The following is a 17,001-nucleotide window of genomic DNA, read 5'->3' as shown; positions in this document are numbered from 1 at the left end:
CCAGTAATATGTTTAGGAAACCCTGCATTTTCCTCTTGGGAATTCAGCTGAAGTTTCTGAGAAGTCCTGCAGTGAGAACAATGGCTAACTTTTCATTTATCCACTGTATTTTCCCAAACTCTTTTACCTAGCAGCTTACTATCTATAAAATACACGATAGGAGATGTGATCCATTCCTTCGACGGACCTGACTTCATCTCTACCAGTCACCCCAGGGGCACCATCACCCACCACGTGTCAGCCCAGCCCCCTCGGACCCGTCCTCTGTGTAGCTCTCTCCTTTGGGGCTTTCCTTGTCCAGGGCCTAGATCAATGGCCCTCCCTCCCCTAATTTGGGGACATCTTTCTAACCTTCCCCGAGAAAAGGGGTAGCACCCTTCTCTGAGCAAACGCCAGAGATCTCTTGGCAGCTGATCCTGAGCATGCAGGGAGGGCCAGGACGTTGCGGGCCACCCTGGGTTTCTCTCGGCCAGAAAGATGCAGCCATGGTGCAGCCCTCCCTTGGCTCAGAGTGGAGACTTGCACCGGTCTGCCAGTACTTCCAGAGCAAGTGCGGGCGCTGTGAGGTGGGCGAAGGACGAGCTCGCGGTGCCCCACGCAGACCTCAGTTGTGCTCTTGCTCCTCACTCCAGGTCCCAGTTCAGATGTCCACTGGTCCCCGTCAGAGGCTTCAAGATTCCCTAGTTTAGCGAACGGGGATTATTTATTCCCACACCTTCAGAAGCTAGCCTGGTGCCCACCCAGGTGTGGGGAGACCCCCGAAGAACCCTCTTTTGTTCTTTGATGCTTGTTTGAATTTGGTGTGAAAAGCAGACAGGAGAGTGCCGGTCGGTCCTGGTAGTGGAGCGCATGCTGCCAGTGTCCTAGCCGAGGGGTCTCGGGTGGAGGGGCGCTGAGGGCTCCACAAGGGCAGGTGTGTGCGGGAACGGCCGGGCACTGCTGGGACCTGCAGGTGGGCACCCTAGTCTATCCGTCTGTCCCATCCCCTCTGGACCTGCTGGCCCCCATCTGTTGGCAGTCCAATTAAGCTGTGCTCTTCTGAGTTCACCTTGGAAGGTGGCTATAACTGCATATCGGTTTTCAGCTATCAAACTGGCAAGATTGTCTTTATAATGATAGCAGACTGTGTATGGAGATGCACAGAAGGGGGATGCCCATGCTGCCTGACCGTAGGCACTGGTGCTGCTCCGTGTTTTGTGCCCTTCCCATTACTCGCGGCTGCCGTAGGACTTCAGTAAAACCGGGAAGATCAGACATGCCTTCCCGGATCCTGGTGCCACCGGCGAGAATTCCTGCAGAGCTAGCCCATGATAAAGATCGCCGCGCACATCCCACTGGGCTAAGACGCGTTTCCAAGACCCTACGTAAGGAACTCTGTTTCTCATCATGAGAGCCACACGATGCCGAGTTCTGAGATGGAGACCGAGGCAGAGTTAGCACCGGAGAGCATTAACCCATCCTGCCCCACGCACCCGGGAGCCTAGCCAGATTCGCCCAAGCATGGGTTTACAGGGTGGGGTTCCTGCCCGCACTGTGGACAGAGCACGCCTGGTTGTGCAGTGACCACAGAACCGTGCGCTGCACATCACCGCCACACTCTGCCGGGCCCCACCCGGGTTTACGATCGTTCCCCTTGGAAGCTGGCGTTCGCACAGTCTGTGATGATGTGTTAATAACGCAGAGTCTCCCATGCTGTCACAGGAGTTGTGCTGCTAGTCATATTATTAGGAATGTGGTTCCAAGTGTTAGTAATGCAGGAAGTATCAATACTGAAAAGCTTCGCTGGCGGTGAGATTCCTGCTCAGCAGGACTGAGCCAACCTGTGAGTGCTTAGGGGCATTAATGTGCACTCACTTTGAATACATTTCATTAAAATTTCAGCTTCTCAGGAATTGTTTTCATGTAACCCCAAATGCAATTTGATTGGAGGGCAAGGTCTTTTACGTAAGTACCATCGGTTCAGCCCAGGACCCTTGGCCAGTGCGTCAGGTGACGTTGGGGAGATGACAGAGAACTGACCTTCTCTGGTAGAGTCTTGAACTTCTGGGAGAAGTTCCAGCATCTGGAGAAGAGTAAATCCATACTCAGTGTCGAACGGGGGCACACCGCACTCAACTGTGTCGTCCCCACTTTTATAAGACCCACTTCCAGGAGTTCTTGGTCCATTTTGGAAACCAGCAATCAAGGCTCTGACAGTTTCATACACAAGTTTGCTTTTCCTCAAAGATACCTGAAGTAGCCATTATTACTTGCAATTATCCAGAGATGAATCATTTTTTAACTTCAGAAACAGGTTTGTCTAGCCTCCGATTAGGCATTATTACTAAACTCCATGAATACTGAGAGTGGAGGGCGCCTCACGGGTGGAGGGCCCAGCCGGGACTTGAAGTCTGACTTCCAAGCCCAGACCTACCTTCCTGGCCTCACTAGCCCATCTAGGAGAACCAACTCACTGAATGGATCCAAAGGGATGTAGAACTTCCAGTTTTGATGGTCCAGAGAAAATTGAAATAAGCTGGTCACCCTAACTCCATCCCATAATTTCCCATTTTACTCCGTCTTCCCAACTGAGGGAGATTATGAGTTTATCCCAGAGGAAGGATTGGAGTCTGTCCATCAGCTCCCCCAGGAAAGTGGAATGCCAAACTGACACACAGAAGGAGCGGCCTGCCCCCAGTGGGGTGGGGGGAAAACAGAAGTTCCCTGAAACAAATGTAACCCCAGGAGTCATGCTCAGAATGCCAGCACTCCAGCCCAGGAATCATGCTGAGTGGCCCGGGGGCCAGCCAGCACAGATTGCCAGCACTCCAGCCCACTCAAACCCTGCAGCATGGAGTCTGGAGGAGCATAATGGGGCCTTCATACAGGGCGCCCTAGAAACAGAGAGGTGGAAGTAGTCAGCTAGGGAGACAGTGGCAACGTTGATAGAATGTTCGCCTCTCCGGATAATTTGCAGCTGATTTAAGAAGCTCCTTGTGAACACACCAACGAGTATCAGGCTCCAAGACTTGACTAGTAAGGTTGAAAATATGCTCGTATTCATACAGCCAGCCTTGAAGAGTAGGAATAAATGCCTGGAAGTTTGTCTGCTGATTCATCATTCCTTTGTACGCGGTGTTTTCACTTTTCTTACTGCAACATGTAACCACAGCACACTGGCTAAAGGCCAAGCTGGCTTTTGCGCTGGCTTATTACTATGTGCTATGGTTCTGGGCTTCTTGTCCATTTATTAATGCTTTGGACTTCCTGCAGTTCAGTCTAAAAAGAGCACAAGGTCTGGGAGAAATACTGCATTTGGGCTTTAGCCATGGCACAGAAACACAGAAGGCCCACGGTGTGTGCATGTACCTGGAGAAAATAGGATTTTAGGCGGGATAACTAGAAGGGGTAACTAGACGAGGTAACTAGGCGTAACTAGGTGGGGTAACTAGGCGGGGTAGCTAGAAGGGGTAACTAGATGGGTTAACTAGGCGGGATAACTAGGCGGGGTAGCTAGATGGGGTAACTAGACGAGGTAACTAGGCGGGGTAACTAGACGAGGTAACTAGATGGGTAACTAGAAGGGGTAACTAGGTAGGGTAACTAGGCGGGGTAACTAGATGAGGTAACTAGATGGGTAACTAGAAGGGGTAACTAGGCAGGGTAACTAGAAGGAGTAACTAGAGGGGGTAACTAGGCAGGGTAACTAGATGGGTAACTAGATGGGATAACTAGGCAGGGTAACTAGACGTAACTAGATAGGTAACTAGAAGGGGTAACTAGGCGGCATAACTAGGCGGGGTAACTAGATGGGTCACTAGAATGGGTAACTAGACGGGGTAAATAGGTGAGATGACTAGCATGGGGTAACTAGACAGGATAACTAGCAACTAGTGTGTGGCAGCCCCTGGTGTAGAAGATGGCGTTTTTAGGATTCCTTGCGTTGACTGGAGAGAAGGAATTAAGGGAGAAAGAAACTTCAGCGGAGTCTGTGGGGACAAATGGGAACTTGTCATTTTGAGAAGGTTCTCCTAACCTTCCAAGCAAGTCTTTATCATGCAGAGACTGGAGGAAAGGTCCGCATCTGGTCTGTTCCACTCCACCCGTGAGTGTCCTAACCAGAAATAAACTGGCTCCTCCCTGGGACTTGTGCCACCAGGTTTCGCTGTAGATGGGGAACGACACAGGGCTGGGCTTAGGCCCGAGAAAACCCCTCCACCAGGCACCGGGAGGTGCTGGCGGTTGCACCACATCACCACCTGAGTGCATGGCCATCGAGGCGGCCAGAACACTCAGAACTTCAAAGAAGACTGAGACTAGACCCAACTGAAAGGTGTCTGACTTGAAAAGGGGAAAGACTGACCAGATCTCACGTCATGGTGGGAAAGAAAAGACCCAGAGCAAGAACAGGAGAGGTGGAAGGGATGCCCTGTGGAAGGGGACACTGCGTGAAGGGGTGCAGTGTACAAGGGTGTGCCCTGTGGAAGGGGTGCAGTATGAAGGGGGTGCAGCGTGGTAAAGGATGGTTCATGGAAGAGGGTGCAGTGTGGAAGAGGGTGCAGTGTGGGGGACCTGCAGTTGGTGTAATGGCTATGTCGCTGGACTCCCACGTAGTTGACCACGGTTCGCGTCCCAGACCCGGTGGCTTAAAACTCACGCTGGGTGCGTGTGCGTGCGTGCCCAAGAGCCCAAGAGGAGAATGGAGAAGGGATTGTGGCATGGCCATACCCCCTGGGGGGTAATTTCTCACTTTCTGTCTCTCTGTCTCTGTCTGTATGGCAAGTGCACGTGCCCTATAGCAAAACCCTCTCCAAAAAAAAAGAAGAAGAGGGTGCAGTGTGGAAGGGGGTGCAGCGTGGGAGGGGGTGCAGCGTGGGAGGGGGTGCAGAGTGGAAGGAGGAACCGTGGAAGAGGGTGCAGTGTGGGAGGGGGTGCAGCGCGGGAGAGGGTGCGGCATGGGAGGGGGTGCAGTGTGGAAGGACAAGGAGCAGAGGGGTGTGTATGGGCAAGGAGGGAAGAGAGCACATGGCAGATTTTGCCCTCTTGGGACTTGGGGCTTGATAGGCGCAGCAGAAACTGGAGCCTGGTTAGCGGGCTGGTGGTGGGGCAGAGTGGGGTTTATTGGGGGATGGCAGCTGTGGCTCAGGGGAGCAGAACACTTCACGCCTGGGAGTCCGAAGAGAAGTCAGTGGTCTCGATGGCCCTGTATCAGCAGCCTCAAACCTGAGTCCCAGAAACAAATACTGAAATGCGCAGCCTCTCCACCCTGGAAGGGCAATGTCCCTTCAGGAAGTTGCTCTTGGGGAAGCCCCTCAGGCTGCAGTGTCTCCAGGGTGGAATGCACACAATCTGAGTAATCAATTTGCAAAACAACTGGGAAGAGGCCGAGCCTCCTCTGGCTGAATCTTCAGATTAAAAGGAGGATGTTTTGAATTTGACAACCAATCTCCCTTTAATCCTATCAGGAAATAAACCCAAACCCTAATCTGATGTTTCCAACTGCATGGCTTCTCAGGAAAAGCACTTCCTTCTCCGTTTTTCCTCTCCCAGGCAGTGGGTTGAGTCATGTGGACGCCTGTTGTTCATTACTACCTGCTGCTGGGTGGGGAGTATTCGCATGTTTTTTGTTTGTTTTGTTTTGTTGTTTCACATTCCATAAGTTATCTTTTTCTACTGGTTTAATATAAGATCTTTTTTTGTGATGTGCTTAGTTAGAAGAAATGCCCGCACCTTACATAAGAGTTTCTCTTAATCACCCTCGTACCGTTCTAATTCATATTTAGCCAGAAGAATGAATTACTGGAAAAAAAAAAAAAGAAAGAAAAGGAAAGAAACAAGTCTGGTATGTGGAGCTGAACATTTGGTATTTATCACTGAATTCTAAAGCTGGGTTTTTATCAGAGACATTAATAAAGGCTGCTGGCCTGATTCTCACCCCCTGGAGCACTCTGTTTGGAAGCCCCAGGCCTCAGGGAGGTGGTGGGCGGTTTACTGCTCAGGCCCATCACACGCTGGCCTCCTGCTGGGGGAGGTGACCAGCACCCCTCAGACAGCAGTGTCCACCTTCCCAGCACTGGCCTGCTGCAGGCTTAAACGAAGGGTTAATGTACTGGGTCGCAAACCATCAGAGATACATATCGTTACCCCAATTTACAGAAGTGTAAACTGAGGTTCTGAGAGGCTAAAACACAGAGCTGGTAATGGCAGACTGGAGGGTTCGAATCCGGGTGAGTCTGGTGTCGACGGAAAAAATATAACCAACTGTAAAATTAATAATTAATAATTAATGCGGTTTATTTCCAAGCCAACTGTGAGTGACCTAGGCCCGGAGAAGAGGCATACATGCCTTTTCTCAGGGTGATCATGTACATAGGTTCCTTTTATTTGCTTTTGAGATTGACACCCAACATTTAATTAAAAGATTTCCCATTGGTCTGGCCCAATAAGGCGGGACATGTAGAAGCGGGGTGCTTGTAGGTTATAGGTGGGTTCCACAAATTCTTAGATCAGCGACTGGAAGGGAAAATCCCTGTCTTCCTTAAAGAAAGGCTTAATCTACATCTCAAGAAAAAGGGAAGTTCTGTGTCTTGGGAAGAGATAAGCATAAGAATATACTGTGATGGTTGAAATATGCATCTCAAAGGTACTATGCCAGGGACAGGAGGTAGGAAGAATCCTGTTAATAGAAAGTAAATGGTCTGTTAATGTTTGTGGGCATGACTGCCCCAGTCCCCTTTTGAAAAGATTTTGGAAAAATAGGAAAAGTAGTCAGAGTTCTGTCCACACTGGTTCCAGAGCTGGCTCCTTCGTGGCTGCCTCCCCTGCTACCTGGTGCCAACTGCAAGGAGCAAAACTAACAGGACAAACCCTTCGAACTTGGTTTCTTCCATGTGTGAAGCTGCTCACATTTAAGGGGGAGACAACAGAGCAGTTAGGAGTAGAGCCCAGAGCTGGAGTCAAACTTGATTGAACCTCTTCTCTGCCCTTCAGGTGGCTAAATTGCCTTTGATACATCTAAGAACCGCACTCTTTAATGTCAGCTCTAGCAACTTAATGACTTTGGGTCTGAATTTTCTCACCAGCAGTGGGCCAGGAGGTAGTGAGGTTAAAGATACAATGTACTGCCTCAAAGACTGGCAGGTAGCAGTCCATAGCTATCCAGTTATGACCCAACAAACATTCAGGTATACCTGACACTGTGTTAGAGGAAAGGAAAGTAAAACAGGGCTTACCTTAGCTAGGAGAGGAGCAGTCCATAAGGAAAGGAACTCACAATGCAGACACAAACCCGGATTTATGAGGACTAGTAATAAGTACTAGAGAAACAGAAACGTCCCTGGCAGGCTGGGCTTTCTTTGGGGCACCACCAGGCCTGGGGAGAAACCACAGGTGTAGGGGCTTCATACTCCAAGCGAGATTCCAGGCCTCGCCAGTCCCTGCCCCTTCCACAAGGCCCCAGGAGCCCTCCCGGTACCTCCAGCACCTCCACAGGAGCTCCCAAACTAAGCTGCGGCCCTGTGTGAAGCGCTGCGGACCAGACCCAGCCCCACGGGTTTTGGCCTTTTTCTTCAAGCAGAGACCGGACCTCTGGAACTTATTAATAGCCCCAACGGTGCACATAAAATTGTGCTTCAAAATTAGAATCCTGTGCTGTGACTCTCAGTCCTGTATGTGTGTTTGAATGGTACGCATGTGCGTGTGTGTGTGCATGTGTGTTCAGGATAGGGAAAGGCATATACATGGTAGCCTAGTTCACACTTACAAGACAGAGGACTTTACCTGGAGTGAATAAAGAGGCCACAGAGGATACATCAGCCTCCAGGAACGTCATACCAAATTGAAAGACAGGGTGTGTAGCCTCTGCCTGATTTGAGTACCAGCCCTCGGGGAGAGCAGGAATCAGGGCTCTGGAAGGGTTTTCTAGTGACTGCCGGAACCCACGCCCCCCGACTGTCTTCCTGATTTCATTTCATGGCGCCCAGCCTCTCGCTCTTGCCAAGGTGCCCGGGCTTGATACTGGAGAAGACGGGCTTATCTGAGTGAGCCCTGCCACCCACAGCACGCTGCCCCCATCTGTGCTGCAGAGAGCAGCCTTCTCTGGCACGCTGGGAGGGAGGGCTCCTCTCCAGCCCAGGAACTCTCCCCTGGAAGAAAAATGGCTTTGGGGCTTCTCGATTAGCATTCAGATGCAAGCTCCTTTGGGTTGACTTATGGAGATGGGAAGATATTTTTACATTAAAGGGGAAGGGATATATTTTGAAGATTATCGTCCAAAAAAAGCATTGGCTAAAACCCAGAGAGGGAAGGCACTGTAAAAACGAAAGAGATAATGAGCTAAGGGTTTCTCTCAGCCGACATAACTCCCTCATTCTGTAGCACGTTCCATGCCGGCAGTCCGTTCCGGTCCTGCCATCTCAGCTGTCATATGATGGAAAATACTTCTTTAGAAAGGTGTGATTTGCTGAGATACTAGAACTGTAGGGTATGTTTCCTAGGATGTTTAAGTAATTTTTAAGGAGACAGAATACTCTGTGAGGACCGAGGTTGCGTTATTCTCATTTTGTGTCCCCAGCACCTAGTCAGTGATGACACTTAGGAGGAAGCTCAATTAGTGCTTGTTGATTTGAAGTAACAGAGACTGGTCTGCCTTGCAGTCTGCACTGTGCTTGCTAACATGCAGCCGTGATACCTGCAGACCGTGAGCTCGTACGCGTTAGGCACACTCCCGTTCTCACGATGTGCAGGTGGGCGTTGTCTCCAGCAGCAGCTGGTGCTGACCTGCACGGCCCACTCCCACACTGCCCTGCTCAGCCTTTAAGTCCCAGCTTGTCCCATAGCCCACCTGTATTTCACCTTCATTACAAACTATTTACAGCCAACAGGAACTGCATCAAAGAGAAGTAGCTGGAAAACCTTTAACTTCTATTAGTATTATTATTTGAAAGTATTTCCCTGCCCTGAGAATTTTTCAGAAAGCCTTTCTTACAATCTTTGCCTAATAACAGATGCAAACATCTTTGACCCTGAATTGAGCAGTGAGGGATAACCATCCTTTAAAAAATTATTTAACTTGGGACCAGCAGTTGGCATAATGGCTATGTCGCTGGACTCCCATGTAGTTGACCGCAGTTCGAGTTGCAGACCCAGTGGCTTAAACTCATGCCAGGTGCGAGTGAGTTTACTTTGGTTTCCAGAAAGGAATTCTTCATTGAGGATACACAGGGTTGGAATACTGAGCTAATTAAACAGCCATCCCGCCTCCTTCATGGTCACGATCTACGGAGACCTTTTGGATCTCAGTCAGGACTTCAAATAAGCACGCAGGTGCAGACCGAAGGCCAACACACAGCCGGGGCCGCTCACTCACCCTCTCGGTCTGGGCATGGCCCCTGTTTGTACACTGCTCTTGTAGCTGAGGGTTTGAAATCTTGATGTCTTTTCCAGAGAAACTGCGAATGAAGAAAATTACAGTTGCGCCTCCAATGAAGTTAGTGGTTTTAGCAGATTTAGGTTACTGACAGGTAAAAAGGGGGCAAAGGGATCCTGAGTGTCACCCTGAGACGTGAGAAGGAAGGGAGCATGGGGGAGGGGAGGACGTGGGAAGAACGGGTTAGCGCTGGATGCCACTAGGGTTCCACAGGTGTCCTGCTGCTGGGGTCTGCTGTGACACTCAGACTGTGCAGACAGTGGGCCTCAAATTCCGTTGGCGTTTATCACAATGCCATGGGGATGTGGTTTTTTAAAAGGCAGTTTCAGGGCCTCATCTCCAGATCCAGGGAGGTAGAAGGGGCAGAGTCTGGAAGTCTGTGTCCATTTGGTTCTGATGGGAGTGTTCCTTAGGTCACGCTTTGGGGACATGAGTATAGAAGGGTCCTCCAGTCTTCCTAGGAAGTGCTTCTTAGCACATGCATTCATTGAAGGCAGACCTGGGCAGACAGGGATACAGACATGGTCTAGGCATCCAGAGGACTCATGGCCGGGGGAGACAGACTGGGGAGCAGATGTTACGAAGCCTATAGACAGGTGAGAGGGCCGGGCTGCGGAGAACAGAGCACACACACCCGGCGGCCTGCACCGGGGAGGTGCACCTGGAGGATCGTTTACCTGGGAACCTACTCCGACACCCTGAGGGTGAGGGGGTTGGCGAGGGGAGCCCAGGCAGAATCCCCGCAGGAGTCAAAGGACACAGTGGGTGGCCCCAGGGGACTGCTCAAGGTGAGGGATGGCATAAGGGGGGGGGGTGCTGACGCTGGAGACTGCACACCTGTCCTTTATTAAAACGATGCTTTTCCACGTGGCAGTGCATCACCAATGTCTGCATCACTCTAAGTGCAACATCGTTCATGCAGCATCAGCCCATGTCGTTGCCCTCGGAGGGTATTCTTGCAGTGAGATTCTGATAGGCTTCCCACTGAGAAGGCGTCCAGAAGAGCCGAGGCCACACATGTGGTCCTGTTGCACCTGTTAACTTTTCAGTCATGTTTTGGACCAAAGTAAAGCTGAGAAACTAACCAAAGGCCATGAGCAGACGACTGTGCAGAGCCACAGAGAAGCCACGCACACCTACTGAGTGCCAGTGTGTGTAATTTGCGTGTCTTCACGTATGAATTGCAAATGGGTCATGAAGAGAAATAAGCTGCCTCTGTAAGAATTAGGGTCAAAGGCCCTGGGGTCGGGGCCCACCGCCCCCCCCCCATTCTCCAGAGTTCAGAGCATGACCTCTCTGCAAGATGGGCTGCACACGCCAGTATTATAATCCGAGTGTGTGCGTGTGCAAGAAGAGCGTGTGCCCGCCATAGACCAGAGCTTTTGTCTTTAACCGGAGAGTCACTTGAATTCAGAAGAGCTCTAGGTTTCCACCCCATAGTCCATACAGAAAGTGTGTGTCTGTGTGTGTGTGCACACGTGTGCACGGGTGCATCCAGGTATGTGTGTCAATCACATTTGGCTATAATACAGTATTATGAGTGATACTAAAATTACGTGGGTATAATCAAGTGTTGGTAATATTTCTTTTCCTCCAAACTCGTATGGAGAAAATGAAAACCAGGGAGAAGAGTACCTCCGAGCTAGTTAACCTTTTCCAGCTGTTAACACTACTTACTGCAGTTAATACCAGCAAACTCCAATGTCTCTGAACCCCTTGCAGCTCTGTGTCATCCTGGAGCCGATGCAGGAGCTGATGTCAAGACATAAAACCTACAACCTCAGCCCTCGCGACTGCCTCAAGACCTGCCTGTTTCAGAAGTGGCAGCGCATGGTGGCCCCGCCAGGTACACCCTCACCTCACTCTGGTTCTAAGTGCATTTTCAGAACCTTCTCTTGGGTGTGAAGGGAGGTGGTCATAAATGTGTCACAAAAGGCTCTCACTAGAGATATTCCGGTCACCATTTTGGACAGAGACATGGAGTTTGTGAAGGGCAAATATCCTCAGGAATGGTCTGGTTTCCTAGCCAGCCAATTTGAACCTGGAACCCAGAGAAGTAAATGACGCATTTGAAGTGATCAAGAAGGTCTTTGGCGAGCTGAGGTCAGACCCGGGGTTCCCAGTGTCCCGTAGAGTGGTTGTTGTGCTGGACCAGACTCCGGGCTGGACTAACACAAGTGGTTTAGGATTAAGAGTGATGAAGCCACACCAGGTGACTCAGAGCAGCCACCATATTCTGCAACTCCGGAAGCTGTGTGAGAGACAATGGGTTCCAGGTCAAATTTCTCGTGCTGGCTGTGTCTGTGGTCTCACTAGCTGGGAAGGGAGATTCAAAACACGGACCCTGTGCTTCTCTCTCTCTCTCTCACTCCTGTGAAAGAAACTTACTTGCCTATGGATACATACACTTATCAGAGAGAGAGAGAGAGAGAATACTCCCCCCATGGGAAAGTCTCATGACAATCACCTCCTCATTTCTCCAACCCATCAGGATTTAGGGTGCACATGTGCACGCACACACACACACACAGACACACAAGGTGTGTTTTTCAAGCCGCTGGGGCTGGGAGTCCAGCCATAGTCAGCCATATGAGATCCACCACTTAACCATGGAGCTGCCAGGCCAACTCCTAAACAAACTTAAGAAAAAGAATGATAGGACCAGCAAGTGCCATAGCGCTTAAGGCACTGGACTCCACATGACTGACATTGGTTCGAGTCCCAGACCCAGCAGCTTGAAACTCACACTGTGCACATGTGCATGCGTGCCCAGGATCCCAAGAGGAAAATGGAGAAGGAAGGATTGTAGTGTGGACATCCCCTGAGGGTGATCTGGGTGATCTCTTGCTTTCTGTCTCTCTATCTGTCTCTGTCTCTCTGGTGAGCATACATGCTCTATTGCAAAAATCTCTTTAAAAAAAGATAGAAACTATGAAAAGGAAGAAATGAAAAGAGGGTGAGAAGGAAGGACAGGGAGGAAGGATGAAAGGATGGAAGGAAGGAGCGAAAGAAAGAAAAAGACCCATTCCGCTCCACCTCCTGAGGCCTACTGCATGGAAAGCTGTGCTGATCGTAAGAGGACACAGAGATGCCATCCCCTCACCTCCCCGGAATGCAGTCTGGCTAAACAGTCCCTGCTCATGGGCTTTCTGTCTCAGACGTTTTCACTTCCAGTCATGTGTCGAGCCCCACTGATCATAAAAGCAAAATGTATCCATTTGCTAAAAATTATTTTATAGAGAGTAATTATTAACACGAGGCACGTACCTTTCTGAGCCACAAAGTGTAATGGTCACCTTCCACTGGTAATTGGCCAGGGACCTTACATAGAGTGAATATAATGGAGTGTTAACCAAGAACCTACTTCAGGAAGCTGTGGAAGTGGACATTATTTTATACAGAACAGTTGTATCCCCATCTTAGGAGAATTTTAGACTTTTAGAGTTTCAAATATACTCAATATGCTTAAATTGGGTTATTTTCTCTTTTGATATCAATAAGCCTTTATGGAAAAAAATAACTCCGGTCACTTAGGAAATGCTTTGAGTGACTATATTTTTCAATAGAAATGTGTAGAATTCGTATATTTTTCATTAATAAGTTTATTCATCCAACAACTATCTCCTAGGCCCTATCAGGTGCCGGGCACTGCTCGAGACCTGGCCGCAGCACCAATGGTAGTTGGGGTGTGGGACCTCCCCGTGGCCTCCTGAGATGTTAACTGTCATTCTGATTTCATTTAGTGAGGCCTGAGACTCCAGCCACTTGACAAAGTCAGTCTCATGACTTAGAAATAAAGGAGGATTGTGTTACAAAAAGGCTTAAGTCCCCTAAGTCTGTGATTTCACTACCACAGCCACGTGCTGCCAATGGGAGGGATCCAGAGTGTGCATTTGAGGTACATTTGCTCCAGATTTCATAAACGAAGGACAGATGTTTAAACTTGGCATATTTGGGGCCAACGGGTGGCATGCTGAACTCCAACATGGCTGACCGCAATTCAAGCCTCGGACATGGTGGCTTGAAAATCATGTTGGCTGCATGTGCATGTGTGCCCGAAACCCCAGAAGAAGGGAGGAGAAGGGGGAGAGCGGGATACGACGTCTCACTTTCCCTGTCTCCGTCTCTCTGTGTCTCTCTGCAAGCACACATGCAACCCTATGGCAAAAACCTAAAAATAAATAAATAAATAAATTGGCGCACTTACTTTCTCGAGGTCGGAGGCAGGAGATGCTCATCGGGGTCTGGAGTCTGCCTGACTTCAAGTGTCCCACACAACCTCCTCCCAACTCCGTGGGCTGGGGAGCTCACTTCCTGCGCTTTCGCCCTTCAGAGAGATGCCATAACTGCTGACAGAGATGACAGACACTTTGATGAAATCTGTGAGCATAAGAGAGAAAATGTCTATGACACAACACACAAAATAGTGGGTAAATATAAACACCACCCCATCTTCTTCACTGAAAGGCAACAGTAGCGTAGGGACCAGGTGGTCTTTGAAACGCGCTGAGAAGAGAATCTTCTCATTCTCAGCCTTTTTTCTTTTCTAGAGAGAGATCTGCTATAGGGCTTGTGCACTTGCAGGAGACACAGAGAGAGACAGAGAGACAGAAAGTGAGAAATCATCCCCGGGGGATGGCCACCCGCAATCCCTTCTCCTCCACTCTCCTCTCGGGCACGCACACGCACACACCTGGTGTGAGTTTCAAGCCACCAGACTTGAACAGTAGTTGACCACCTGGGAGTCCAGCGGTGTGACCGCCCTGCCACCTACTGGCCCCGCGGTCGGTCACAGAGCGTTTCAGGTCCCGTCAGCTCCTGCTGCCCCCTCTCCAGCAGTTGAGGAAACAGGGTCTGCAAGAAGGGGGCTCTTTCTCACGTGTCTGGCTCTCTCAGTAACTGCCTGGAAGAGGCTTCTGAATCCGTCCCATTTATAAGCCGAGGCTGTAAGGGGAATATCTGGCCGGCAGGGCTATTGCGAATGTTAAACAGTTCATATGGAGACAGGGCTACTGCCCAGCAGAGCGCGAACTCTGCACAAGTACCCCTCGCTCCCCCACAGCCCGACACCTGAGGGCTGCCCAGCACGCTCCATTCTGTGCAGCCCCTCTCCAGGAGGCCTGTGCCCTTCCACTGAGCTGCTGCCCGTGCCAGGCCGAGCTGTCGTTTTCCAGGGATTCCGAAACCTCGGGGTTCTGACTGAACTTGGGAATCCCTAACTCCACACTCATGGTGACAGAGCCAGGCTTTTCTTCTCTCCCCTGAGAATATCGAGAGGTAACAGAGGAGGCTGCAGCTGGGCAGCTGCTCCGAGCTCACGGTCCCTCTGCCGCTCACGCCTCTCCTGCCCCCAGGCCGAGGGGTCCCAGGAGTCCTCCAGTGTCAGAGAGCATGCAGGAAAAACAGTTTCCAAAATGTTTAATGTTAATAATATTTTAAATTAAATGGTCAAAGTAGTAAATACTTATAGCTCATTCTTAAAATACACTCATTACATGTAATTATAAAGAAAATCGAATAAAAATCATCTCATTTACATACAAAAAGGACCTACTCCTGTTTTACTCTAAAAATAAATCAATAGCGCCTTATATTTTTGTAGTATTACGAGACGCAGAAGAAAGCCAAGTAGCTGTCTTACACAGACTTGATCGCGGGCCCGGTGCCGGCGGTGCCCTGCTCCTGCCCTGGAGCTGACCCTCTTCCCTTCCCCACACCGCAGCGGAACCGACCAGACAACCGACCACCAAACGGAGGAAAAGGAAAAACTCCACCAGCCTCACCTCCAACAGCAGCGCAGGGAACAACGCCAACAGTGCCGGCAGCAAGAGGAGGACGCCGGCCGCCAGCCTGGGCCTGTCCAGTCAGGTACCTGTAAGTCTCGCTCTCCTGTCGGGCCTGAGCTGCCTTCGCCTGGTTCCCACTCTCAGGATCCGAATTAAATTAACGTTTAGCTGCATAGAGTATTCTGGGCCATTGGAGGTGGGGGAGGGAGGAATGGCAGGGAGGGTGGAGAACTCGGCCCTGGAAACCCCCGCCACCTGGGAATTAGAAAGGAGTGCTAAGAGTCTGCTGCAATGGGACCTGAATTAAAAAGCCCTGAGCCAGACAGAGGCTCGTCACCTAAGGTTTGATTAACACATCACGTGTGGCATGCCGGGGGGCGTGTCAGGGCCGCACCACCAGCGGCACCCTGAGCTCTGCTGGAAACTGGCTCCCGAGCTCAGCTCACGGTGTCATCGACTGGCCCTTCCAGCAGCTGCTCCGCTCTCCTTTTAAGGCCCAGGGAACCGATTTGCCGCCAGTAACAGTGCAGCTCTGTGTGCTCCCTTACCCTCCCTTACTCCAGGGAGGGTCCGCCCTGGTTTCCTCTCAACTCTCTTAGCCCCTTGACCCTTTCTTTCATTTCTGGGCCTTGATGAAGGCCACTTGGAAGGGGCTTCTTTGAATTCCCAAGCTGACAGCCAAGGGTGAGGGACCCTGTCCTCTCCACTCACCCTGTCCCCCCAGTCTCCTCCCAGTCTCCCACCCCCCACTAGACCATGGCTTCGGAATTCTCTCACCCCTGCACACTGCGCCGTCCCCTTTCCCTGCCCGCTCCTTGTGGGTTTTCCTTCACTGCTGTCCGTCCTGTCGCTCTGTCTCTGGGTGTCTGACTGTCTGGATTCTGACATCGCTTGGTGCTCCACGGACACCCCAGACAGTGTTCGGAAGCATCCTCCTTTCTTGTTGCTTCCCGACCGGGCGAGTATGCCTTCCTATCTTCCTCCTGTCCCATCCAGCCTTCTGTCCTCACCCTCTTGTTCTGCCCCTCCGCCATCTCTCACCTGGGCAGTGGCCTTCACTGGACAGGGACTCCCGGTCACTCCCAGCATGCCTTCCCGTCTGCCCACCCACTTCTACCGCTTCCCACTGCTCAGTTCTCTTTGGCCAGAACCAACCCCTTCAGCGTCCTGAGAATTCCCTGGGCCGCTGGATGCTCCTATCTTCCAGGATGGGGTAGTTCCCACCCCTCTGAGGAGGGGAGGCGGAGAGAGGCCACCTGCCCTGGAAGGCGCTATTTCCATTGACGACCAGTTGGAATCGGTCCCTGAATGACGGGAACAGCCCTCTTCTCTGAGCTCACCCTCGCCCTGAGTACCTGGGGAGAAGGTCGCTGATGCGAATAAGCTGAGCCAGCTCAGAAGTAACCCATTTCTTCATCGAATCCCAGAGCTTTAGAAATTAACTTGCTAGTTTCCTCTAAGAAACGAAGAAAACGCATTTCAGAGAATTTGCATTTGGGGAGTAGCTACCAAAAGGCACATGTTCTAAGAGTCTGAACAAGTTCAGCAAAGGTTTTCTCCGCCCTCCATGTACTCTGCACTATGCCAGGGAATTACAGAACCAGGCCTTTTGTGAAAAGACCGGGTCAGGTCATTGAAGAACTCACTGCTGCTCTGGGCATGGTGAGGAGTCTGCCCCTCCAGCTCCAAGCACAGAATGGTGATTTCTGAGGTCTACACTGGGTGGGGCGGGTTACCCTCGATGTCTGCCACGGGGGCTGCAGGGGAGGGCAGCCTCCACACGGTGTGTTCTGACACACCTGACCTATG

General features: G+C 50.8%; 1 protein-coding gene across 1 annotated transcript in view; it reads left to right on the top strand.

The window, feature by feature from the left end:
* The window catches only part of LDB2 (LIM domain binding 2), a 184,545-nt gene that overhangs the window by 162,951 nt on the left and 4,593 nt on the right, over window positions 1-17,001 (top strand). The window contains exons 7-8 of the mRNA XM_006160623.2: window positions 11,129-11,252; window positions 15,129-15,274. Coding sequence (XP_006160685.1) covers window positions 11,129-11,252; window positions 15,129-15,274 — 270 coding nt within the window. The remainder of the gene's footprint in view (window positions 1-11,128; window positions 11,253-15,128; window positions 15,275-17,001) is intronic.

Source organism: Tupaia chinensis, unplaced genomic scaffold (assembly GCF_000334495.1).
Source record: "Tupaia chinensis unplaced genomic scaffold, TupChi_1.0 Scaffold000695_1, whole genome shotgun sequence".
Taxonomy (NCBI): domain Eukaryota; kingdom Metazoa; phylum Chordata; class Mammalia; order Scandentia; family Tupaiidae; genus Tupaia; species Tupaia belangeri.
Note: the sequence above shows the minus strand (reverse complement) of the source record. Positions and strands in the feature narration are given on the sequence as shown.